Here is a 23,721-nt window from a genome sequence, read left to right on the forward strand (position 1 = left end):
CTTCTCACGGGATTTTCATCGATTTGCAGAAAGTGAATCTAAGACAATTATACTAAACTGATCATTGACGCAGACGGGTCTTTGTAAGAAAAAAATATAGATAAGATGAATTGATTGGTCTGATTAAGGGCTAAAGTCATTCCCAATGGGTAGAATAATTTCCACATCAAATGAATAGTGGTTGGATGCAAGTACCTGGCAATTGCACATCAATTCTAAAAAATCATCGATGGGCTGAAGAAAATAAGAGCCAATCCCGGCATCATCCACGCGAAACAAATGACAATATCTATGCCTGCTTCATCCTAATCACCAAAATCACTTTCATTTTTGTCGTCAAGGAGAACATCCAATTTTCCTTATTTATTTTTTTTTTAATAAAAATGAGAGAATCTAATTAAAGGAGAGCAGTACAAGTAAGCTTAAGCAAGCATGTCTCCTTGAAAAATTCTCACAAAAGAGAGGTCGCTGGAGATTTCTGTCATACTACTAGACTGCTGATTCAATAACACCACTTGTTGTCATACTACTAGACTTTCAGAAGAATTTAAGATTGAAATTCTAAAATCAAAAACTAGTTCATAACTTCATATAACCTTGCTCCAATACGAGAAACTATGCTGTATGCTGGATTTAATAAAGACTCAGGGCTACAAACGGGGAAATAATGATAAATTTGTTTAAGCAACACAAAAAAGTGAAGATCAAGCGCTTTTATTTTGCATCTAAGTTCCTAAAACCATGTCTATCCACCCACACTAGCATCATCTAACCTTAGAAAAAATTCATTACAGATTAAACAGTTTCTAGCCATCCAACATGATTTTAGTGTCTCATGGATTTTTTATTCAAAATCAAAATGATGCAGAAGAAACAAATCCTACCTCACATCAACTCCAATCATTAATCATTATCTGTTGCATAGAGATAATTCCTAACAGGCTAACATTCATGAGCTGCAACACAAAACCACATGAAAACCAATCAAAGCAAAACCATCTTTGCAAACAGTGTCAAACTACTACTGCTGAAAATACAAAGGCCCCATCTAGAGCCACAGAGCCATTCTTCTAGTCCTCAATCAGTTGAAGACTTGTAGTTGGATTTCGTATTAGACTCATCCATATCAAGTTCTATCCTGTCAAAGAACATAGTGGATATGGTTTTACAAAAGCCTTAATTCCTCATCTAAGCCTGACATAACAGCCCTAACCTTTTACCTATATCTACTACTTTTTTATATTGTTTTTTCTTAACTAGAGAGACACATGTACACGATCCAACACCAGTATGCGATTCATCCATATCAAGTTCTATCCTGCCAAAGAACATAGTGATTTGGTTTTTACAAAAGCCTTAATGCCTTATCAAGGTCTGACATGATAATCCTAACCTTATACAATATCTACTTCTCTTTTATTTTACCAGTCAAGGCATGTTTCAACCATGCCCACTGCAGGGGCCTTGAGCATGGGAGTTGTTTACTTTCTTATTGTTTTTCTTAACCAGAGAGACTGAGAGACAGAAGAACACAATCCAATTGCAGCATCCCCACAAAAATAATCATCTGCATATAACTGAAAAGAGATAAAGAAGCACTGAAAACGCAAGTCGACAAGTTAACACTGGTTTCCACCAAGGAATGGCATCCTTTGGAGATACAGCTACCTACTTTTGCCCAACAAGATAACCAGAAACGGTAAAAAATTTAAACAACTAAATATCTCATATATTTTGTTATAAGATTTCAAATCTTTCCTCCAACCTATTCATCCAATCTCCCATCGAGTACGAGCATTGATGAGGGGTTCGGAGGGATTAGGGGAGTAGTGTTGGGAGGGTTGGGTTCGGAGAGGTGGGTTTATGAGTTTAAACACTTGTTTTGGGGAAGGTGGGTTGGGAGGGGATCAATTTTTTAAAAAAAAAAACGCAATAGTAAAGTTACTATTGTGGTTATGAAACCCCCAACTCATTATTATGGGGGTTCAATTTTGGGCAGTTGCAGATTGCAGTAATTCCAACTCAATAAAACATTTTCAATTCATAAATTCCAACTCAATACAACATTTTCAATTCTGTATGAGTAATTCCATACTCTTATTAAGCAAAAAATGACAACCAAGTTCATTAATACTACGGATGAAAGTAAGGATTACCGCAATAAAAAATCTACATCCTCATCCTTTGAGTCCAACCTAAAACCCCAGCCATAATCCTCCAAAACAAAACCCAGGGGACCATACCAATCAATGAATTATTCAACAATTTAATCATGCAGAGTGCCCAAGATGTCCTCGTCCCTAAACAACAGGTACCTGTAAAAAAACAGCAGCCCACATACACAAAATAGTGATTAGATGCATACAGAGTGAAATAAAAATAAATCACAAAGAATGAAGGGAATAAAAACCCACTCTTTTTCACCAAGCTTCACTTCAGTGCCACCATATTGAGGCAAGAGCACAGTATCGCCTTCCTTAACAGAAGGAGGAATGTGTTTCCCTTCTCTGTCCCTTCCTCCGGGACCCACAGCCACCACTTTGCCCGAGTTCAACTGCAATCCCCAACAGTTCAATCAGAACCGTCTGATCCATAACATACATCTAAAAATACAAGCAACAGATTCATACGGAGCGAGAAAAGGAAAATACTTACCTTGGAGGACTTCTCAGGTAGGAGGATGCCGGCGTTGGTTTTGGCGGGTGGGACGACCTTCTCGATCAGGACACGGTTGAAGGTTGGGATCAGGCGCTTCGCCATTGCTATGATCTTGCTAGTGCTTGTGTTTGACACAAGGTTTTGTTGCGTTGAGAGAGAAGTTTGAGCGCTCTTTTAAAATTTGGGGATGGAGACGGAGCTTGGAGATCAAGTTCTCGATTGCAATGGAAGTTTCTAGGCCCTAGGGTTTTAGCATGGAGTGATTGGAGTGTCTGCGGTCTATGGGTTTTATATGTGGGCCTTGAGGAGGAGGTTTCGGGCCCATTGTAAACTCTAAAAATTCAAGGCTCCATTAAGAGGGAGGTAGGGTGGGCTTTGGGACGGGCAAAAGAATGGCCCAAAATATTTGAGAAGTAAAAGAAAAATGGTTAACAAAATTTAAAGCCGTGAGCGGCAGGATTCGAACCTGCGCGGGCGAAGCCCACATGATTTCTAGTCATGCCCGATAACCACTCCGGCACGCCCACCGTGATGTTTCACCAGTAATAATTTCGTTATTGGGAACGTATATAAATTGATAGATCACTGTTTCAGACCGCTCGTTGCTTCTGCAGAAATCAAATACCTCTTCTGGCATCTACAGATCAAAGGGCATTAAAATAATTATATAGGAACCTTCTTTTTCCCCTGAGGAATATGTTACGGATGGTGATTGGTGCCATGACATAACGTCCTAATCTGTAATAAATAATACACAGTAACTATAGAAGCTTTGGTCAAAGCGGTTTCGTAATTTCTACGCGAATTGCTCGAAATTTGATCGCGCGATACCACCACCAGCACGGCAGCGCCACTAGCAGCAGCAGTTGAGGTAGGGAAAACCAATGGGGAAGAAGAGCAAAGGTTCGGATCATCCATGCTTGCAGAAGTACGGCGTCCCATTCTTCGGAGCTGCCTTTGTTCCTTACAAGGAAGTCAGATCCAAGCTCTCCAATCTTCAAGAGGATCACCGTGATTCCTCTACCGATGAGATTTCCGACGATAAATCAGCCGCTGTGTCGGGTACGTCCGATCACGGAAACTACGTCGTTTTGGCAGGTGGAGGTGGCGAAGGTCACAGCGGGATCCCTAACTCCATTATCCTCGCGAGGTTCGACTTCGATTCAAATTCTCTCTCGGCACAGCCGGTAATACCTTCAGTTCCCCTCTCTAGTGCTCTAATTCATATGAGAACCTTTTTCTCCGAGTTTTTATTTTTTATTTTTTATAAAATGCGTTAGGTGCTTATGAAGCTGCATTGGCATATCAGTATTAGTGTTATTTTTCTTCTCCTTCTTGTCGATTGCCTAAGAACTTAGATCCTTTGCAATTGCTGTTACAGATTTTCCATGAAATTTTGACATTATGTGCGAAATCTCTTTCACATGTTCTAGTTCAATGCATCCAAATGAATTTTTTACATGATCAATTGATCACTTATATCACTTTTGAAGTTTATGTTTATCATAGTATAACCATCAGTGATCTCTATCTTTAGTAACGGTGGTTCCTCATTCCTCAAGCATGGCTCACATTTTACATCTTGATTTTTAAATATATCAAAAGTGAGGCCTAACAAATAACTCTGTTAATATGAATGTTTTGGGATACCTTGAAATGATATCATCGAGTTAACAAAATTAGGTTGGTATAATTGCCATCATTTTTTCTGCGACATTTTTGCAATACAAGGCCGCGTAAGTGATATAATTGTTGCAACCATCTGCAATTTCGATTTCTGCTAAATCATAAAGTATTAGAACTGCATGTTAGAATTGCTTTCTGCTTTAATTTCTGAGCGTTGTTAGCTTACCGGTTTAGGCATTTACTTTTTCGTTCTATTGTATCAATTACATATTCTCTTATGCTTTATAATATTTATTTCAGGTGGCTAAGCTTGGACTTGGTTCGGATTGTCCATATAGAATGGTTGTTCACCCAGGTGGAGATGGTATTATTTGCGCATTGTCAAAAAGTTGCAGGTGTGACCTCTATGTAGTCATAGTTAGCTTCTTACTTTATTATTAAGCCAAGATTTTAAGAGAATATATGCTTATGGGTCAGTGCATTGGCTGAATGAAGTGAAACCTACTATCAAAACATGGGAAGGAAATATAAACCTCAAATATCATTTGGAGGATATTGTTGGACACCCTCACCGGAGTATATAGTGTTTGTCTAATTGTTTTATTCCATTCATCTGAGGAAATGATAGTCGCTGAACTGCTTGATTTGCACCTTTTTATTCCTTTTGATTCGCTTAAGTGAGTCTATTAATTGCTCCGTAACAGGCTTCCTAGTAGAACTTGGTGATCAGTTGGCCTAGTTAATATCACTTAGAGGTGTATATGTTTCTTTTGGTGCAAATCTTTTCATGGCACTCCAAATGAGAGGAGCAAGCTGGAATATAGTTTTTTATTTACCTCTCTATCTGAAACTAGAAAATTTTCTACAGATCATCCAATTGCTGTTTGAATCAAGTAAAGCAATGCATGTACAATTTTCCTTGTGACATTATCCTCCACTATGGTGGCTTCCAATATTTTGACTAGGACAAATCTGAATGATACGACTGCCAAACCTTAGTTTTTGAGCATTGATGCAATAAAGCCAATGAGCCATCTCGTTAAAATTCCATCAACATCTACCTTGTCCTGCAGTTAATGACATCATTCCCAGTAAGTTAAGAACTCTGGATTAATAACTATGCCTTCATGGGCAGATTGATTGAGTGGGATGAGGTCAAGAGTGCTGAAGACCACAAACTTGTGTTGAAAGCATCAGATAAAGTGCTCACCCCGCTAGAAGACATTAAGCAGCAGTTAGCATTGGCGTTTAACGCTGAGGGTTCTATACTTGCTGTTGGTGGAGAGGTACAAATCGAATTTCATAATTTTCCTATGAGTATGGATGCAAATGCTCTATGAAATTTCTGTTTAGTGCCGGGATCTATACGACTGAAATGTGAGTGAAAGCTTGAGGCTCTGAACCATCCTTCATATTTCCATGTGAAATGTTATAGTGTTTATCTCATTAGTTAGGCATGAATATTATATTAAGCAGAATCAAGTCTTAGCTCATTAAGGTTATTATTCCAGAATGCAGTGAGGTTTTAGGATCTGCTTCTCAGATAACACTCTCAATCGTAATATGGTTTTGGAAAGCTGAAACATTTCATTAAAATATGGTCAACATCTCTTGCTTAGGTTATTGTTCTAGAAAACGATTTATTTTCTTGAATGGAAAATGATTTTTTTTCCTTGAATGGAAAAAATGTATTAAAGGCACCAAGAAGGTGCAAACTAGAATTTCTAGAAAATGATGATGAAGAGCAAGAAAGATATTATTTATATCAGAAGCAGCATGATGTATGATCTAATGATTTTATGCAGTACAGGATGGAAATTTAAGGGTTTTTAAGTGGCCTGGTATGGAAGTTCTTCTCCATGATGCTCAAGCTCATTCTTCTGTGAAGGACTTGTCTTTCAGGTTTGCAACATTTGTGAAATAATTATCTGTTTTTTCCGGATACTGGATTCATGTAAACGAAAATGCACTAGTAACTTTACTGATATTGTTCACTCCATGTTTGGCTGGGTTGTTTTGCAGCCCTGATGGAAAATTTCTCATCTCCTTGGGAAGGGGTGGCCCTGGTAGAGTTTGGGATGTATCGTCATCGACAGTAGTGGCTTCTCTACAAAAGGAAAATGTAAGCCTAATCGTGATAAGTTGACGGAGGATTGATAGACGGAAACCGGTATCTGCCGTCATTTCAGATTGCTTCATGATATGTTTTTTAAGTCAATTGAATTATTTCTTTTTTGTCCAGGATGAAGTCTTTGCCTTTTGCAGATTTTCACAGAGCGATGGTGGGCATCATGTTCTATACACTGCTGGAGTAAAAGGTGACTATTCAATACTAAAAGCTATCTCCCTGTTTCTGGGGTGAAGCTGCCCTCTGCTGCATGACTGTTGTATGAGCTAACCCATCACTGATGCTATTTAACATAGGACAACGTGGAAGTATTGTCTCTTGGAACACAACATCATGGAAGAGAATGGGCTCCAAACAAGTCGTTCGCGATCCCATATCCTCCTTCAATGTTTCATCTGACGGAAAGCTCCTTTCAGTGTAAAATATGTTCACTTAATTGTTTAAAGTGCTTGAACTTGTTTACAAGTACCAATATGTTTTTCTATTAACATTTTTTCTCTTGTGAATGATTGCCATGCAGTGGAACAATTGAAGGAGACATCTTGGTAATAAATTCAAGGAACATGCAAGTTCAAAATCTAATTCGAAAAGCGCATCTTGGAATGGTTACGACATTAGCATTTACTAATGATTCAAGGTTAGAGTTCAACATAGTCCCATTATATCCTGCATTCTATTAACATTTAACGCTATTTCCCTTTTGGGAATATCAATTGGTAGTGACCTTTGTTTTCTCTGAGTTTAGGGCTTTGGTGTCTGCATCTATGGATTCAAGTGCAAGAGTAACGGTGATTGAGGAAAAGAAAAGCGGTATATAGCTTTTGTATTCTCTTTCTTCTCATTTTCATCTGGATTTTTAGTTTATGGTCATACTCTGCCCTTTTTGACTCGATGGTTATGGATAGCCAGAACTCCCACCACTAAGGTAAATTGTGTCACATTCAGGGCTGTCTGGCTATAGAAGAGTGCTCAAGAATATGAGCAAGCAACCATCATTTTAATTTCGTTGCACTACCTGCTCGTTCAATCTTAATAATGTATTTGTTTTATGTGCAACTTAATTTGAACAAATGTGTGGTTTTCTTCTTCTCGATTTTTAGCATTTACAAATTGGGAGATCTGGTTGAGGATCGATGCTTCGTAGATGGAGTTTGATATATTACAATAACTGAGATAGAAAAGTTTGAAGTATGAAATGAATGCGACACATAGAGAGAGCCTGAAAATATATATGAAATTGTGATAATATTCCGCAACATGTTACTCTTGTTCTGTGATAATGTCTCTCCTAGTTTGTCTGATATTGTCCATGCTGCACCACCCAGTCTAGCTGGGTGGAGCACTTGCATTTGCTCTAGTGCATTTACTTCAAATTTCCACTTGGGTTTAATATTTTGAAATTCGGCTTCTAAAAGCTTACTTATAAAATGTTAAACTGTTCCCTCTGTTTTCACGTGTTGCAGGAGGTCTAAGCATGTGGGTCATCATGTTCATTTTATTTGCAATAGCTGTGTATTTCCTGAAGCAAGAAGGAATCCTTCCTCAGCTGTTAGAGAAGACTGGCTGCACTATACAAATGTGAATATCTTGGCCTTTGTATGTTCCAAGAGGACCAAGACAGTTACATGAACAACGATAAGACAAATGAGAAGATAATACTTGGAAGTTAAGGATACTTTTTGATCGAACATGGTTACATTGTTTTTGTGCTGGACTGCGCTTAGCTGATGAAGACAGCTCAATTTACCCATGACTAAGGGGGCGCATATCTGGACTCTGGGCCTGGCGTGTATTGGTACAGTCGAATAAATTATTGGATGAGAGACGTTAAGCTAGAGGTGTAAAGTGGGCCGGCCCAGCCCGATATGGCCCAAACTCTTCGTGGGCTGGGTAGGCCCGTGAACCTCAAATCCTTAGGCCCGGCATGTTGGGGCCCAAGGGCTTGGCCTGCGGGGCCCAGCCTTTTTTATAAACATTTGAGATAATTGTGTTAGGCAAGTGTCAGTCCCCCTGACCTCATCTAATCAATTATTAGATGAGAGAGTTTCGGCTAGGGATGTAAAGTGGGCCAGTTCAACCAAATATGACCCAAACTCTTCATGGGCCAGGCAGGCCCGTTAACCTCAAATCCTTTGGGCCAGCACGTTAGGCCCAAGGGCTTGGCTTGGCAGGCCCGGCCGTGAGGTAATTGTGTTAGGCAGGGCTGAGAATCCCTGACCTCATTTTGAATGACTTACCACTAGGCACTAAGCCACGAGTTCACTTGTAATTATTATTCCACAACTAAAATATAAGAAGAAAAAAAACTTGCTGAAAATTCCTGAATTGGTGCGAGGCAGGCGGGCCGAGAATCGCAGCCCTCAGCCTAGCCCCAAACTGGCTGGGCAGAGTTGTGCTGGCCCTCTCCCAAATGGGCTGAGCCAACTCAGCTCATTCGCAAATTGGCTGGCCATGCTGGCCCAGTCCCAAACAGGCTGGGCCGGGCCGGGCTTGAGGCCCATTTGCCACCTCCAAGTTTAGCTAGGCAAATTTCTAAATCCTCCCTTTTTTGACAATTTACTCAAAAACAAAATGTGAACCAAAAAAAAAAAACAAACAAACAAACAATTAACCTGTCTCAGAATTCAGAAGTCCTAGTGATGATTAGCCGCAGCTTCCGCTTGACTTGAGTCAATCACATTAATACGTAAAATACGTGGAGAAACATATAAAGGGATCAAAATTCTCATTACCAACACAAATTCAACGCATAAAGAGCATATCCTATCTTTGATTCTTATAATCGCCCTCTCCAAACACCCACCCCTCACAATTAAGAATTCACAACTCTGAGCAACCAAAAAGGTTTTGCTTTGAAGTTAAAAGTACCTCACTGTCAACAGCCAAGGGAGGAATGTAACTCTCTTGTTAGTAGCTCCCGGACTTCAAATTCCTGTATACTGTGTTAAGAATCCAAGTAACCAGTTCAAAGAACTCCCATGAGAAATTCAACGAGAACGTTCTCTTTCACAAAGCAAAATCCTATGGCTCGACAAGCCATAATCAGTATTCTTTTCGCTTTCTCTGGTAAAGTGAATAACCAACAAGAGCAGACATCAAGAAAGTCCATAGTACCTGCCACGGAACGATAACTTGAGTGGCTTATCATGAATTCCAGGGAACCGCAAAAACAGTCAAAATAAAACAATACGCTTTGTTTGGTGCATGGATTGGTTATTTTGGGTATCTCACCCAAGCCTATCATTTGCAATAATTATACTGGCCTCGGAACTGGATCAATTCCACAAGAACAATACTAAAGTAGAAAGCATACCAGAACACAAAGTGATTAATCTAAATGAAGAAAAATTAACACGGCATCTTTAGTGGAAAGAGCATTGCTACTACCGTGTTAATAGTATGCCGTCGTTCAAGCCTTCTAATCCTAGACTGCATGTCTTCAATTATGCCTTCCAGCGGAGAAGCCTCCCTACTTTGTGAGGATTCTGAAGCTGAACTGCTTCCCTGGTAGTTAGACAACAATATCACAAGTAAAATTAGCATCTTCCCCCTAAAGCTACACAAATATCCAAAGATCAACTCTCAAGAGAAGCTTCAATGTAATAATAGTTAAATACCTGAGATTGTATGAACTCAACAAGTTACTGCAATCTCGCAGCTTGCTGAGCATGGATTCCGCTTGAACTCCTCTCAACGGAAGGTAGTCTTTCCAAAATTATTTGAAGATAACTCTGAAAGCAAATTACAGTTCAGCATCAAGAAAAACAAATCTATAAAACAATAACAGACCAGCACTACTTCCAGCAGACAGTGACAAAGGTACACAGAAGATAAATGGAAAAACCTTTGTTGTATATGAGCCATCCAGTTTAAGCATTGAACCAGCAGCAGCCACAGCATCCTTATCAACCCCTTTGATCTGAAGGTAAGGGCTAGGGGAACCTTGTAGATGATCAACCTCAATAAGAATCTAAAAGTGACCATCAAAATAAAATCATTAAGCAATCATGCACCCAGAGAGGGATATATGTATGATAAACACAAAGAAAATCACAGAAAATATGAACTTATAAAAGAAGTAAAATGAAAGGAAACCGAGAAGAAAACAAAACTTTTCAGGTACCATTAGCAGTACAAAAAAGTGCAGCAGTTTGAGTCTATCTGTAGTTTTTATGTCAAGATCAAAATAGAAGAGAAAGAATCTGCTTTCAATCCTAACACATCCCACATTTACTAGCAAGTCTGAAATAGTGAAATCCTAAATGCTATGATACCTGGACTCAGGTACGGGTGTTGGGTGTGAGTACATATTCGTGTGTCCGGTTCTTCAAATTGAAAGCTATCATAGAGGGAGGCAAGGTAAAGTTAAGAGTCCAGGTATCATACCAATACCTGTGTCATGCATACCCGACATCGGTAAAGCAAGGCAAAGTGAAGAGTCCGGGTATCATAGCCTAAATGTGGTAGACATTGCAAATAACGTCAGATCACTGAAATTTAGGTAGATGATGTGATCTATGTACTTTAAAATGTGATCATGGTACCATACTGGCATTGAATTAAACCACAAGCCTGAACCATATGGTTTCATATTATAAGCATCATAGTTTAAGAGTTAGGTGAAGCATATAGTGCGCAGAAATAGTAGCTCTGAATAAAGAAAAACTAAAAGAATTTATGATTAATGGAATTGAGATGTACAATGAAGATGTTCAAGTGATAATTAAAGAGAAAATAGGTCCTCAAATATAACCTTTCCATCCTGGTAGATGAACGCGGATGCTTCAATATATGCTACAGCTTGATACCTGACGATAAAAAGATAAAAATTACTTTTCAGCCGTAGAACCCCAAACAATAGATCAGTAGATCACCCATCCACCAGTCCATTAGAATGTCCCAAAATGTTGGTCAGTTGAAAGAGGTTAATAATTATTTATTTTGACTCTCTGATGATTCTTGTAGAGCTACAAGCTTACAACTTGATCAAAATCAAGGGAAACAAATGCGTCATGCCTTAAGTAAATTTCAATGCAATTAATATAACTTCGTACATGAAACAAGTCTACAGGCTGCCAAAACACAAGCCCCAAAATAGAAAGAGATGTATTAAAGGTAATTGAGAAATTGGCAAAGGCTTAACAACATCCTCATAGTTCTCAAAAGTAGAACATATGCTGAACGAACACATTCATTTCCTCTTGCTGTCTAAGAAAGTCTAATGCACTTAATTTAATAGAAGAAACAAATCACTTCATCCCATTGCCATACCAAAACAAAAAGGTTATTTGTTAGAACCTATGAATATGTGCTTAAACATGGACGCAAAGCGTTGAGAAGATTGTGGAGTATCATGCCGAGGACAACATAAACAGCAAGTTTTATACGTCACGTTTATGATGCTTAAAAAACTTGAACTAATACAGTCTAGGAAAGAAAGAAGAACAAGAAACTTAAGTTCGGCTTCAGTTATTGACTGTTCCCTCCCAAGCTTATAAGCGATTATTGTTGCGTCATGTATGTATTGATATGATATAGTACAACAAAGACAAAGTCAAGAAACGAATAAGTGTATATTACAATAAAGACAAACTTAGAAGGCCCTAAGCAACCTTGAGTACAAATAAATTTCCAGCAGAACCTCCCCACTTCAGTGACCAAGATACAGAATTGGTATTAAAAATGAAGGACTGCTCGAAGATTAGGGGAAAAATTTACAAGAAAATGAAGATTGCTTAAAAAGAAAGGGAAAAACTATCAGTCATTGACTTTTTAAACCTCAAAATATCTTACCCAAGGTTAAGAAGGCCGGCCACTGTACTGATGCTAATATCAAAGTCCACTTTGGGCTGAATGATGAAATTCCCCTCTCTTATGGGCTAAAAACAGGATTTCGAAAAAACAAAATGAATATTCAAATAAATTCCGGAGAAACTGAGAAAAAGCATCGACATTTTATGTAGAAGAAGATACATGCTATACATGTATATTGATACAAACCTCTCGTATAAGCACTGCAAATCTACCCTCACATATTCTGACACGTATACAATCACTCTCTGTAAATTGCCCATTAGTCGGGATTCCCGGAAGCCTCAAGTATATATCAATGAAATTCTGAATGGAACTACAAAACTTTGCAGGATCTAGGACTTTTAAAATATCTTGGTAAGCCACCTGTCACTCATTACAAAGACTATTATTATGTCAAGTGCAAACCACCTTACTTGACAGAATGACAAAAATGTTAGGGTTAACTTACTTGCTTGTTAGTCTTTAAAACAAACAACGAACTCTCAGGGGAAAGCACCGGATCAAAGTCATTTCGAATCTTAAGCTGCAATAGTGAAAAAAGTTCTAAGACATTTCTTGGTACCTAAGATAGTCAAACCAAACATCAAGCGTAACAAGTAATAGGACATCAGGTGCCACTGCCATAGACTGGCCAGTGGCCAGCAATCAGAAAAGGGGGAAACAATGCATGTGCTTCTTCCTGCGTGCATGCATATGCAACGAATAAAATCAAAAAATCTGCAATGTCCTGAATTCCTATAAATACTTAATTGCTTTCCAGTATAATAACTGGCTTACTCAAATCTCACAATTAATGCACACAATTGGTGTCGCATACAATTTAGGTGGCCACACAGGTATCTAGTACAGAATGCACTGCAACAAATGGGACAACCCAAAAATCCACTTGATATAGCATCCAAAAAATGGTATCTTGTAAATTTCGGACAGCATTAACTAGTGGTCCAACTAATGACATGAATTTGCACCCTAGATGCTACAAAGGATATGAATGAGCATATTAAATTTCATTTAGTCGAAGGCCATGATCATGTTTTTCCAGATCCAAAACTATACTAAAAAATTTAGAGGTCAGTAGAGGAATGATTTGACAATGCTGAAACCATTTATGATGAAAATTGGAACTATGGCAGCCAATGATAGTCTTACACTAAAGCAAGAAATAAAATAAAAGGCTTCATATATTTTCGTCTTTACTAACATGTGCATGAACAAGATGAGGTTCAATGTGCTGCTGGAACATTGGGAACACCGTCATCATGATCTCATTTTGAGATAAGAAACATCCCACTTTACTCTTGTCCCTCTGAACTCGAGAAATCAGATGCGAATGAACACCTCCAACCTGTTTTGTAAAATGAAAATTACTTAATACACGTTCTCATCTGTGATAGAATCAACACCAAGTGTACACAAGCAGATTCCCCAACAAACACACACACCAATAAATAGTTCATAGATATGCCCATAATATACATGAACATGGAAAAGAAACCCTCAACGAGCTGAGAAAGTCATCTTACAACAGCAATCCACAAGTCAAGTGACTTTCGTATCTCAGGATGCAGAGCATAAACGCCTTCAAAAATTATCTGGTCAAAGGAATCAAATAAAAGTTAAGCGGACAACAAAAATAAAACCAAGCCAACTAGCATAGCTAATTCACAAGACATACACTGAAAAAGCTATATCATAGATGATTCTGATCATGAAATATTGAGGACATTAGAAGATTTACGCAAGTCTTAGAAAACTTCCAAATTTCTAAAAGACATTTGTCCGAAATCTGAAACTGACTGAAATAGTTCTTCAATCACCTCAGCGCCCCTGCTACCATTGCTTGAATAGTATGAGCAGAGATATGGAAGAGTTTTTAACTGCCTAGAAACAGAGCAGAAATGCAACAGAAAAATAGTCTGGACTTTTCAGAGCTGTAACTTCAATCTTTTTGTCTTACAGAGATAATGGACATATCTTAGTTTTTACTTATCTTCATGGTTGTACCATCTTGTTTCCTGCATAATAAAAAAATCAACTTTTCCACTGAAAGAACATAGTTCTTAGCATCTCATCATCATCATCAAGCCATTATCACAAACAAAGTTGGGGCTGGCTACATGAATTCAAATGAGAAATTGGTGAAAAGTTGTCACAAGAAACTAGTTCAGCCAGACACCATGGCCCCTGCAACTAACTCAAGGAACAGGTACAGCACAGAGTAGATTTTTTTGAGTTTCACAGAGTATGCCTAAAGGCATTAATAAAATCCATAACTAGGAGATTTCTCAAGAAAACAACCGATTAATTTCTCCATACAAGAGAAGAATACCTAATTATTGTCCCCATGGCTCAAGTTACAAGGGAAGATAACCCAAAGTAACATAAGTGAAACCACACTCAAAATCAATGTTTGCAAGGAAAAACCGAAAAACAGACAGTGGATGACTTCCCACTTCCATCTCTCCCACACTCCCTTGTGATGCATGGTTCTTCAAGACATATTAAGACCACACTAAGCAGAGAAAAGCAATTCTAGCAGCAAAAGAGAGTGAGTTTGTAAACAAACCACGCCACAATCTTCAGAAACTTCAAGATCCTTGAAGCCACTACGAGCACCAGTCTCCAAGTCAAAAATGGGTGCTTTTGTTCTTCGACGGTTCCGAATGTCAGCAATGTTCTGCAAATGAAAGAAACAATTCATAATCCTATTACAAATAGAGGTGAAGAAACTTACAGATGTTATATAAACTGAATGATGTAACAGGAAGCTATATCCATCGTCATGTATATAACTACCCACAATTTTTACTGAAATTTCAAAACCCACTCTTATATTCATTGACCTAAATCCTCACACATCAACACCAATCGTACATAGACACTTGCATACCAATGTCTACTCAAATGTTACTTAATCAGCAAGTTTGTAAGACAAGGAAAATTACCCATGGAAGGACTCGATAATATGCAACAAGTGATTGTCATCTTACCTTAGAAAGCAAAGATAGATCAAGAGAGCTAAAGTCATCATACTTAAAATCCTTCACTTGTTCAGATTTAAAATAGCTTTCAAGGGAAACCACTTCGCAACCAACAATATTTGCCATTTTATGAGCCAGACTAGTTTTCCCAGATCCACTTGGACCTCCTGCAGCAAACAACAAAATTAACATAAAGGGGAAAAAAAAACATGTTTTAAGCAGTATAAACAGGAAAATTAGGAAAATTTCCAAAATTAGTTGATGATGTTGAATCATTTTATCCAAAAATAAATAATCATAAAGCCCAATGGTAGGAGAGAGCAGTCCTTGAATCATTGCAACTAATTAACATCTCAAGGCCTCCATGACTCCATCTAAACCATAACACGAAAATTGCTCTGTTCATATATTTAGACAAACAAATATAGCTGTATCAAAGATGAACGAAAGAGGCAAACAGGACATAGAAGTATCACCAAATAATAAATAAAGAAGATACCATTAGACCACCTCCATTTGATGGAGTCAAAATAGTATTTGCAAACATATTTAATTGATCTTTCCAGACAATAAAATCTCTTAAACTAATCCAAGGTGGATGCATTAATACAATCAGTAATTGCTCTATATGTGTACGTATATCTCTCTAACTAAGTGTCTGCAGTATACAATTCATATACATGATAAGCTAGTACAAAGATCAACATCCACAAAGGTGAAACTTTAAAGTACCCAACCTTGAATGTTGATCTTGTCAGATGTGATTCTGACCAATCTGATCCTGATCAGCTTAACTCTTTCAGTAAATGCAAGGAACTCAGGAATTTTCACCAAATAAGTTCAATTATGCATTAAAAATTCTAAGTCAAGGTCTCTTTTTGACACATTTACACATTAACTTATTATTCTCTATGCCATCTTCACATCGGTGTTGTCTCCTGCAGCAACTATTCACAGGTCGAAAGGAAAGGGCTTTGCTTACTATATTTTCAACTTCTTAGGCTAGCCTTTCAAATAGCCAAAACCCCTCATAAGCAGCTACATTAATAATAGTGACATAAATTTCGAATTGACCCAACTAAGTGGCTACTCTTCGACACAGCAAATGCATGCAGAAAAAGGCACGTATGATATGCCCTGTGACATTTTGCAGGTGTCATAGTATCAGCTTGCATATGGTCGTATCTCCTCCATGATATAGCTTGAAGAAGTTGTACAGATTGTCATGTAACTCTTTCAGGATAAATCAATATCTGTAAATATGGTGTTAATAGGGCTTTTATACAAACATAACCTCACATTGCTTGACTCCCTTGCATCTAAACTCTACAAGAAATGACATAAGATGAAAGTACGCTGACAACACAACTAAGTCTCCTATTCCTTTTTAATAAACATGTATAAAAATGAGCACCTTAATGCCCTGTATATTTAAGAACATATGTGGTGCAGTGGTAGAGTTGCAGGAGTGCAACGTAGAGGTCACATGTTCAATTCCTAAAAACAGCCTCTCCACATATTATGTGGGGTAAGGTCTGTGTACATCCTCTTGTCCCCAACCCTGTCCCTTGCGGGGCTTTGTGCATGGGAGTTGTTCACCTTTACCATGCATCACCAGTAATTAATGTTACTTGGTTCTGCATATCCTACAAACTTGAATGTGGGTGTAACAAGAACAAAACTATTAGTTATGACCATGAACCAAATTGCTTAATATTTACTTCGAGACTGCTAATAACTCAGCAGATATTTTGCTAAGCAACTATTAACGTCACTCTGAAACATCACCCAAAATTAACAAGATGTCTACAAAGATAGGTACAGAGATAGATCTATATTGTAAAGCGTGCATTACCAATTCCAACTACAACAGGGAGACCTTTATTCTCCAACAAAGCCTGTAACAACAAACAGAAACATATGACCTCGGAATCTGACTGTATATCCCAATAAGATCATTGGATTTAAGGTATTTCAACATGAAAGTTCATTAACTAATGTCATACTCCTTACTTGTATGGCTTGAACTGAAAGCAGCAGTCCTCTATCTAGATCATATGAATCAGGCATTGGAGCAAGCTTTATTGTATCCCTGAAAGAAGAAGAATCTGTGGTTGTTTCACGAGAGAAGCCTATACATAAAAATGATATCATAGTCCTCCTTATGAGAGAATCTGTAGTTGATCCTGGATTTAAAGCTGATGCATTCCACAAGTAGGAGAGACTTACCTATTACTGAGCTATCAGCATGCAATGTATCTGATGAGATGAAATGCCATGCTGCTAATACAGGTTCCATTTTCAATTTTGTTGGGGATCGTGTCCAAGGCTGAGATAGGTCTTCAAGCCGAGTAACAAGGTTTGAAGTCGTACGAATTGGCCTTGGGGCAGCGATCATCCTTTCTTGATTGGTAACTACAGATGTGCTGGAAATAGGTGGCGGTGTATTAAGTCGTGGTACACCTGCACAATGAGTAACATTTTTTGAAAGATTAATAACTATGATCTAATAGACTAAAAACAAAGCCACAAAGGAGGTTTTTTCTAGACACTCTTATATCCAGCTTGTCACCTTTTCTCTCAAGAATCATCTCCAGATATGATTTGGTGATCCACGGTCCATTGATAGCTAGCTTTAATGCTTCAGCCCCAACTGTCTAGACATAGAAAAACAACCAGGACAGGATGTAAGCTTGGTTCAACAATCCTCCCCAGCCCAAAGAACCCATAATCATGTCAGGTTATATCCAAGTTGTTAATACCCACCGGTAGCGTAGAGGTTAGCATTCACAAATATGAATAAGCCACGCATTTTCTTTCTCTACTTTCATCCAAGCAAAATCTCAAATTTCCCCTAACAAATATCAAGAAGGGGGGTGGCAGAAAAGAGAAATATTACATCTGTAGAGATGAGAAAATAAGCTCATACTTTCCTATTTGTGCCCCTCAGCACCATGTACGTCTCATCAAGAGTATCAATGGTTTCACGTGATAATGAAAGACTGTCAATATTAACAGATATTGATGCCCGTTTATAACTGACAACAACATTGTACCCCAAAGCCAGCAATCCACCAAGTGTCATACGGCCAACCTGTTACCACATTAAACAATACAGGTATGTGAATCATTCAAATGATAACCAATAACAAGAATGTTATAAGAAAAGAGTCGTATCATTTTCTTTCTCAAATGAATAAAGTTTCAGTCAAAAAATTCCCTTTGAAGCCTTTTATACAGAGTTGAAGATCTGCTCAATGAACATGTCTCATGATGTTTCATATGATCAGGTATGAGCAGTGCAATCAAGCCGTCTTCTTTTTTCTTTCTGAAATATTCTATACTTATCTACATGGGAAAATAGAGTTTATGCAAGAATTACAAACTTCAAAAACATGTCTCACCTCAAATTCAGCTTTTGGCCTGATTATGAAATTTTTGTCCACAATCCTCTGGTCCCCAAGTGATAGATAATACCTTATACCAGATTGACGCACCTTAATCCAATCATTTATCCGCGCCTCTTCACTTGCTGATGGAGGCCTAAGATACATCTCAATAAAACTGAAAGCAAAAGAATCTTAGGCAGTCATTTGCAACCAATGGTCATCAAAGAAACTAATCAGGCTTCTTCAAATTAAAGTTGCGATTGCACTTTGAACTTGGAACAACAACTCACTTATCCGTTTTTGCTTCATTTTCTTGAAAGGCAAAGGCAGAATGCCTGTCTGGTGTCTGTCAAAATGATGTAATGTAACTTTAACATCCTAATCACGTACTTATTGGTAATTACGCAATTATAAACTAAAATTGTCTGAAAGCGATAAACATCTCAATTCACTATTACAATGCACAAGAGGGGATAAACCAATGAAGTAATCAAAGAAAGGATGTTGACAAAGTCCATTCTACATAATAATTATAATTAAAATTAAAATGCAAGTGATATCATAACAAATTAAAAAGGAAAATTAAAATATATACCGGGTCAATGCATGAATCAAGTAGATCATTTACCATAAGCACCTGGGGTGCATCAACACTTTTTTCTAAATATAAAACGAGATATAAACTTTCATTTTTATGTCTTATTTAATTGAAGATTTAACAGAAGAAAAAGGTCTATCAAGCATGTCAACAAAAAACCCATTCAGACATTTTGTAACCATCTCAGACCATATCCTGTAATTGCAAATCAGAATGTGTAAAACAAGATTCACAAAGCTCCAAGAAACTGGTTGCTAAAATTTCTTAATCAACCTTCATGGGAAGAAGGTACTTTTAAGTGATATTAAAAGCACAACTTCACATACTCCTATCAAGTTTTAACCTCAGAAGACGAAATTGATTTTTAAGTTTCCATCAACGCTTTCGACATTCAGATCGTCTTGTAATGCTTACGGAAGGATGACAGCAATGATGTGGAAAGAACATATACAGACCTCACTTCTACACTTCAGCTTGTAGATTGCTTCTCTAAATGATGAAACAAAGCTGTTGTTTATTCTAATCTGCAGGGTACACTCCATACATAAGAGGTTTGCAGTAAACTTCAACACTCAAAAGGAAACAGGAAAAGAAATAAAAAGAACAAACTTGTGCGTGATGTAGGTCTGGCTCAATGTTCTTTCTGAACAATGGGAAAATGCTGTCAATAAGATAATCCAGGGAACAAGAATCCCCAATGTCATATCGGACTTTAGAAAGGAGACTAAAGTGAACACCACCAACCTGACCCATTCCGAAACATCTTATCAGTATCTGAAAACAATTAATGATTTAAAGGCCTGGTACAAACCAAATTACAGTTTCTAAGAACAAAAACAGTTACCACTGCAACCCGTATGTCTAGCAAAGAGCGCAATCTTGCATTCAGAGCATAGGTACCATCAACTACAACCTACGCATAAAGTGCATAGAAATGAATGTCCAGTGACCATGGTTAATCATAGTAACTGTAGTTTGCACTTTACAGAAGCTTACCACCCCAGATGAAGAACTTTTTATTGCCTTTGAACCAATGCGTTTCTTTTGTTGGTAATCAAACACCGGCATCATAGTATCTTGGCCTTTTGTCAAGTCCTATTTTCAACATAAAAGACTGCTTCAAGAATCAAGATACATAAGCACAAGAAAACCTCACATAGATTCTGAAGGTGACAAAGCATCATCATTATTTTCAAATGCAATGCACCTAAAACATAAAATGCAATTTTTGGTCTTAACAAATTATAAGGACACATTATCACAAAAAAAAAACAACAACACTCCATAGTTACGTGGAAAAGAATATACACATACATAACAAGTAGATCATCCGAAGATCAAAAGGAAACAGAAAACTGAACTATAAAATTCCAAAACTTGTAGATACCTTCAAAGTTAAAATGAACATAAAGGAGTTGGCCAAGTGTCTCGATCAATTTTATTGAAAAATAGTGCATAAAGGGATTCCAAAGTCAAAGAAATAACAAGTAGATGCTAACCTCAAGATTTTGTACCAATGTATCAAAATCTAATGAATCCAAAACATTCCCTTCATCAACACCATCACGATAGTTCTCCATTGAGATAATAGTACAACCAATTACAGATGCAACCTTCTCAGCTAAGCTTTACGAACCACCAAACATAACAATAAGTCAGAGCGTATCGGGGGAAAATGCTGCTTGAATTTTTTTCGTAAGTTTTCTGTGGTAGGATGAAAAATGGAAATAATAAAGGCATACCTTGTTTTGCCAGAACCACTAGGACCGCCAATACCAACAGTAACAAGACCATCTTTTTTCTGTCTGAGTTCTTGAATGGATTTTACTAACAAGTAATACCCATGATCAAAAGACTGTTTCAATTCAATACAAGGAATGATTAGGCTTCTCAATCAAATTTTATTACTCAAAAAAATTTATCATACTTCTTTGTGTGTGCCGTGTGTCTTTTCATTTTAATGACATATTTCAAGTTAACAACAATAAATATATACTTCACATGCAAAGCAGCAGAAAAAATGCATGCACAAAAGAACAAAAGGAAAAGCTTGACTCAAAATTAAAAAAAAATAATAAAAAAGTGAACAACTCCCGTGCAAGACTTCCGCAGTGGGCGAGGTCAGCGACAGGCGGGATGTATGCAGACTTTACCCCACATAATATATGGAGAAACTATTTTTAGAAATTATATATGTGACCTCTAGATTGCACCCTTGCAACTCTACCACTAGGCCATATGTTTCACTTTTTTTTGGTTACCTATGCCACATGTTCACCTTGAAAAGTCTAGCTCAAAACAAAAAAAAATCGCCATCACTTGTTGAAAAAGGATAAACTGACCATACACACACACACAACTATCAAGTATCAAATCGTTGATGGAACGACAAGAGAACAGAGAATGAATATACTATATAGGTATCACTACAAACAGCATAAGCTGAGCAATAAACATGAAAATCAGCATCTAGAACACCAGCATCTATCTTACTCCGTCTTCTTTCTTTTTTGTTTCTTTGCTTCTTTTTCAGTTGATTTTTATTTTTATTTTTCTTAGTGCATTGCAGGCTAATTTCACCGTTACTCTGTTCTAAAATGTATCAATTTATCACCATTACTCACATCTCATAGCCTAATTAGAGCACATCCAAGGAGACCAATATTGGGAAACCAACACGCTAACAAGTATGAAGCATTTATGCACTAAGAAGAACTTGCAAGTCAACTGAAAATATGAATCCTCAATCCGATGACGAGCTAATAAGAAGATAATATAATTTGACGAGACTAGTTTGGTTTGACGGACAATATCTAATCAAAGAACCAAAAATAGCAAAATCGAGCTAGAAACAAACATCATCGAAGACGCAAACACTCCACCCGTTCTTGGCTGACCAAAACCGCACACCAGAGAGGGACTCAACACGCAATTACAACTAAAAGCATCTGAACCTAATCATGACGAAAAAAAACAGAAGAAACTCAAGACTCAACCACAGAAGTTCTGCATATTACCGCATGAAGGGGAAGAGATTGGAGAACGGAAGAAGTAGAAGATGATTCGTAGTCTCGGCCTCCTTCTTGAAAAACTCGCTGAACAACCCCGTCGTCCATCTTTACGAGCTTCGACAAGTGCCCCAAACCCCCCAGTCCGACACCTGCACCTCTTGAATCGCTTCTCTTATTACTGCAATTCGCGTGAGGTAACGATTGAGTTAAATAAGAAGGAGAAATCGCTGAATTATGGGCTTTTTCGGGACTAAATTTGCTGGAAAGCGCTTTCTTCCCTTAATTTGTTCACTTCTCGCACACACTCTTCCCTTCAAAGCGTCAGACACTCAGGCTCCCGCTTGTTTATAATTCCTTGGTTGGTTAGGATTCCTAATTATGTTTTCCCCACCTTTTTTTATTATCTGTATTTCTACAATTTTATGACATTTTAAAACCGGCGAGAAAACATATCCTCCATATCTTTTTTTTTTTTTTTTGAGGTGGTCATATCCTCTATATCCACATACCGCGTAATTGAATTTTAATATAATATTTATACTTTAACTCCAAAAAACTTTAAATACACCCAAATCACTAATTTGATTGATAAAGATGATGTATGTATCAGACCAAAGTTTGAATTCTCCATCCGATTTCAAAAAAATAAATAAATAAAAATAATAAAAAACTTCAAATTTTATTTATAAATAATCATAATTCGTTTTTTTTCATATCCATTTTAAAATTATAGAGATAGAAATGGTAAACTCAAATTTATATTACTGATATCTATTTTTTGAGCCACTATAAAAATGTAGTACAACAAAAAAAACTAAAATAAAGTAAAATTTTGAAAAACTCAAATACCGTCTTCGACGGACACCCCCGGAAGACGCCTAATTACAGTGGATCGGACACTCCCGGAAGACACCTAATTATAGTGGAAATCGCCCACTTTAAATTGTTTTTTGCATAGTTAAATAACTTATTTAAATTATATTTTTAGTTTATTTTTATTATGAATACAAAAAGGACGGCTGTCTCAAGTATTCTCCCTACTTTTGCTTTCCAAGGTTAAAGACTTAAAATAAAAGGTTTAGGAATCTTGGTAGGACAACCACCTAGAACCATAAGGTCCTGGATTCTATTCCTAGGCGAGGGAAGGAACTAGGGAATTATTGGGGGTATGGGGTATGGGATTACCATTTTTGTGGGTCTGTGTATAAAAAAGGATGGTAAATATTTAAGGTAGCAATTTAGATTTTAAAAAAAAGGAATATAAAAACAATAGTACAAAATTATAAATTATTTATTAACTTTTGTGGACAGGTTTTGCATACCATTGATGTCAACTATTTTTTTTTTTTTTTTTTTTTACCAGCAGTTCATCGGATAAACAATCAAATTAGATTTCATCCTATATTGTAACCTTTGGGTTCATGAGTCCCCCATCTCATGCATTCGAAAATTATGGAGCATTTACCTATGGTAATAAAGGAAATTCACTTGATATGAGAGTTTAATCCAAGACCCT

The 23,721-nt window shown here is 37.3% G+C and overlaps 3 protein-coding genes and 1 non-coding gene across 6 annotated transcripts; 1 reads left to right on the plus strand and 3 right to left on the minus strand.

Annotated features, from left to right (window-relative positions):
* Positions 1-2,012: 2,012 nt before the first annotated feature.
* LOC120007503 (10 kDa chaperonin, mitochondrial-like) lies at positions 2,013-2,899 on the minus strand. Its single transcript, XM_038857770.1, has 3 exons — positions 2,656-2,899; positions 2,415-2,554; positions 2,013-2,315 (listed from the first exon to the last, which is right to left on the minus strand). Exons 1-3 carry the CDS (start codon positions 2,758-2,760, stop codon positions 2,267-2,269), a joined length of 294 nt encoding a protein of 97 aa, XP_038713698.1. The 5' UTR covers positions 2,761-2,899; the 3' UTR covers positions 2,013-2,266.
* Positions 2,900-3,103: 204 nt separating this feature from the next.
* TRNAS-AGA lies at positions 3,104-3,185 on the minus strand. Its single transcript has one exon. It is a non-coding gene; the product is annotated as a tRNA-Ser (tRNA).
* A 191-nt stretch (positions 3,186-3,376) lies between these two features.
* On the plus strand, positions 3,377-8,465 carry LOC120007494 (SEC12-like protein 2). Its single transcript, XM_038857758.1, has 10 exons — positions 3,377-3,845; positions 4,585-4,679; positions 5,420-5,570; positions 6,095-6,186; positions 6,307-6,406; positions 6,527-6,602; positions 6,709-6,829; positions 6,933-7,049; positions 7,158-7,222; positions 7,876-8,465. Exons 1-10 carry the CDS (start codon positions 3,543-3,545, stop codon positions 7,992-7,994), a joined length of 1,239 nt encoding a protein of 412 aa, XP_038713686.1. The 5' UTR covers positions 3,377-3,542; the 3' UTR covers positions 7,995-8,465.
* A 601-nt stretch (positions 8,466-9,066) lies between these two features.
* Positions 9,067-22,574, minus strand: LOC120007477 (uridine-cytidine kinase C-like). Of its 3 annotated transcripts, XM_038857729.1 has the most exons (26): positions 22,212-22,573; positions 20,937-21,049; positions 20,694-20,820; positions 20,191-20,289; positions 20,039-20,107; positions 19,804-19,938; positions 19,650-19,718; positions 18,887-18,942; positions 18,612-18,771; positions 18,137-18,301; positions 17,780-17,864; positions 17,437-17,670; positions 17,221-17,339; positions 17,063-17,105; positions 15,217-15,374; positions 14,793-14,903; positions 13,750-13,818; positions 13,428-13,571; positions 12,675-12,749; positions 12,413-12,589; positions 12,206-12,291; positions 11,166-11,220; positions 10,257-10,382; positions 10,030-10,143; positions 9,800-9,916; positions 9,067-9,526 (listed from the first exon to the last, which is right to left on the minus strand). In XM_038857729.1, the coding sequence occupies exons 1-24, from the start codon at positions 22,308-22,310 to the stop codon at positions 10,054-10,056; spliced, it is 2,664 nt and encodes an 887-aa protein (XP_038713657.1). In that variant the 5' UTR covers positions 22,311-22,573; the 3' UTR covers positions 9,067-9,526; positions 9,800-9,916; positions 10,030-10,053. The 3 variants fall into 3 exon arrangements, with proteins under 3 accessions (XP_038713657.1, XP_038713664.1, XP_038713673.1); XM_038857736.1 differs by lacking the exons at positions 9,067-9,526; positions 9,800-9,916; positions 10,030-10,143; positions 10,257-10,382 and adding an exon at positions 10,465-10,866 and having other exon boundaries at positions 22,212-22,574; XM_038857745.1 differs by lacking the exons at positions 9,067-9,526; positions 9,800-9,916; positions 10,030-10,143; ... (1 more) ...; positions 11,166-11,220; positions 12,206-12,291 and having other exon boundaries at positions 12,469-12,608; positions 22,212-22,574.
* Positions 22,575-23,721: the final 1,147 nt, after the last annotated feature.

Source organism: Tripterygium wilfordii, chromosome 2 (genome assembly GCF_013401445.1).
Source record: "Tripterygium wilfordii isolate XIE 37 chromosome 2, ASM1340144v1, whole genome shotgun sequence".
In the NCBI taxonomy this organism is placed as follows: Eukaryota; Viridiplantae; Streptophyta; class Magnoliopsida; order Celastrales; family Celastraceae; genus Tripterygium; species Tripterygium wilfordii.

Bases quoted from the DNA above. Each gene is read 5' to 3' on its own strand.
- LOC120007503 (XM_038857770.1), bottom strand. From the start codon at position 2,760: ATGGCGAAGCGCCTGATCCCAACCTTCAACCGTGTCCTGATCGAGAAG. The intron at 2,555-2,655 runs GTAAGTATTTTC...TGGGGATTGCAG, and splicing joins TACCTGAGAAGTCCTCCAAG to TTGAACTCGGGCAAAGTGGT. The intron at 2,316-2,414 runs GTGGGTTTTTAT...GTTTTTTTACAG, and splicing joins GTGAAGCTTGGTGAAAAAGA to GTACCTGTTGTTTAGGGACG.
- LOC120007494 (XM_038857758.1), top strand. From the start codon at position 3,543: ATGGGGAAGAAGAGCAAAGGTTCGGATCATCCATGCTTGCAGAAGTAC. The intron at 4,680-5,419 runs GTGTGACCTCTA...CTTCATGGGCAG, and splicing joins GCATTGTCAAAAAGTTGCAG to ATTGATTGAGTGGGATGAGG. The intron at 6,603-6,708 runs GTGACTATTCAA...TATTTAACATAG, and splicing joins ATACACTGCTGGAGTAAAAG to GACAACGTGGAAGTATTGTC.
- LOC120007477 (XM_038857729.1), bottom strand. From the start codon at position 22,310: ATGGACGACGGGGTTGTTCAGCGAGTTTTTCAAGAAGGAGGCCGAGAC. The intron at 20,108-20,190 runs GTAAGCTTCTGT...CTTTATGCGTAG, and splicing joins AAAGTTCTTCATCTGGGGTG to GTTGTAGTTGATGGTACCTA. The intron at 11,221-12,205 runs GTAAGATATTTT...TTTTATCGTCAG, and splicing joins GCCGGCCTTCTTAACCTTGG to GTATCAAGCTGTAGCATATA.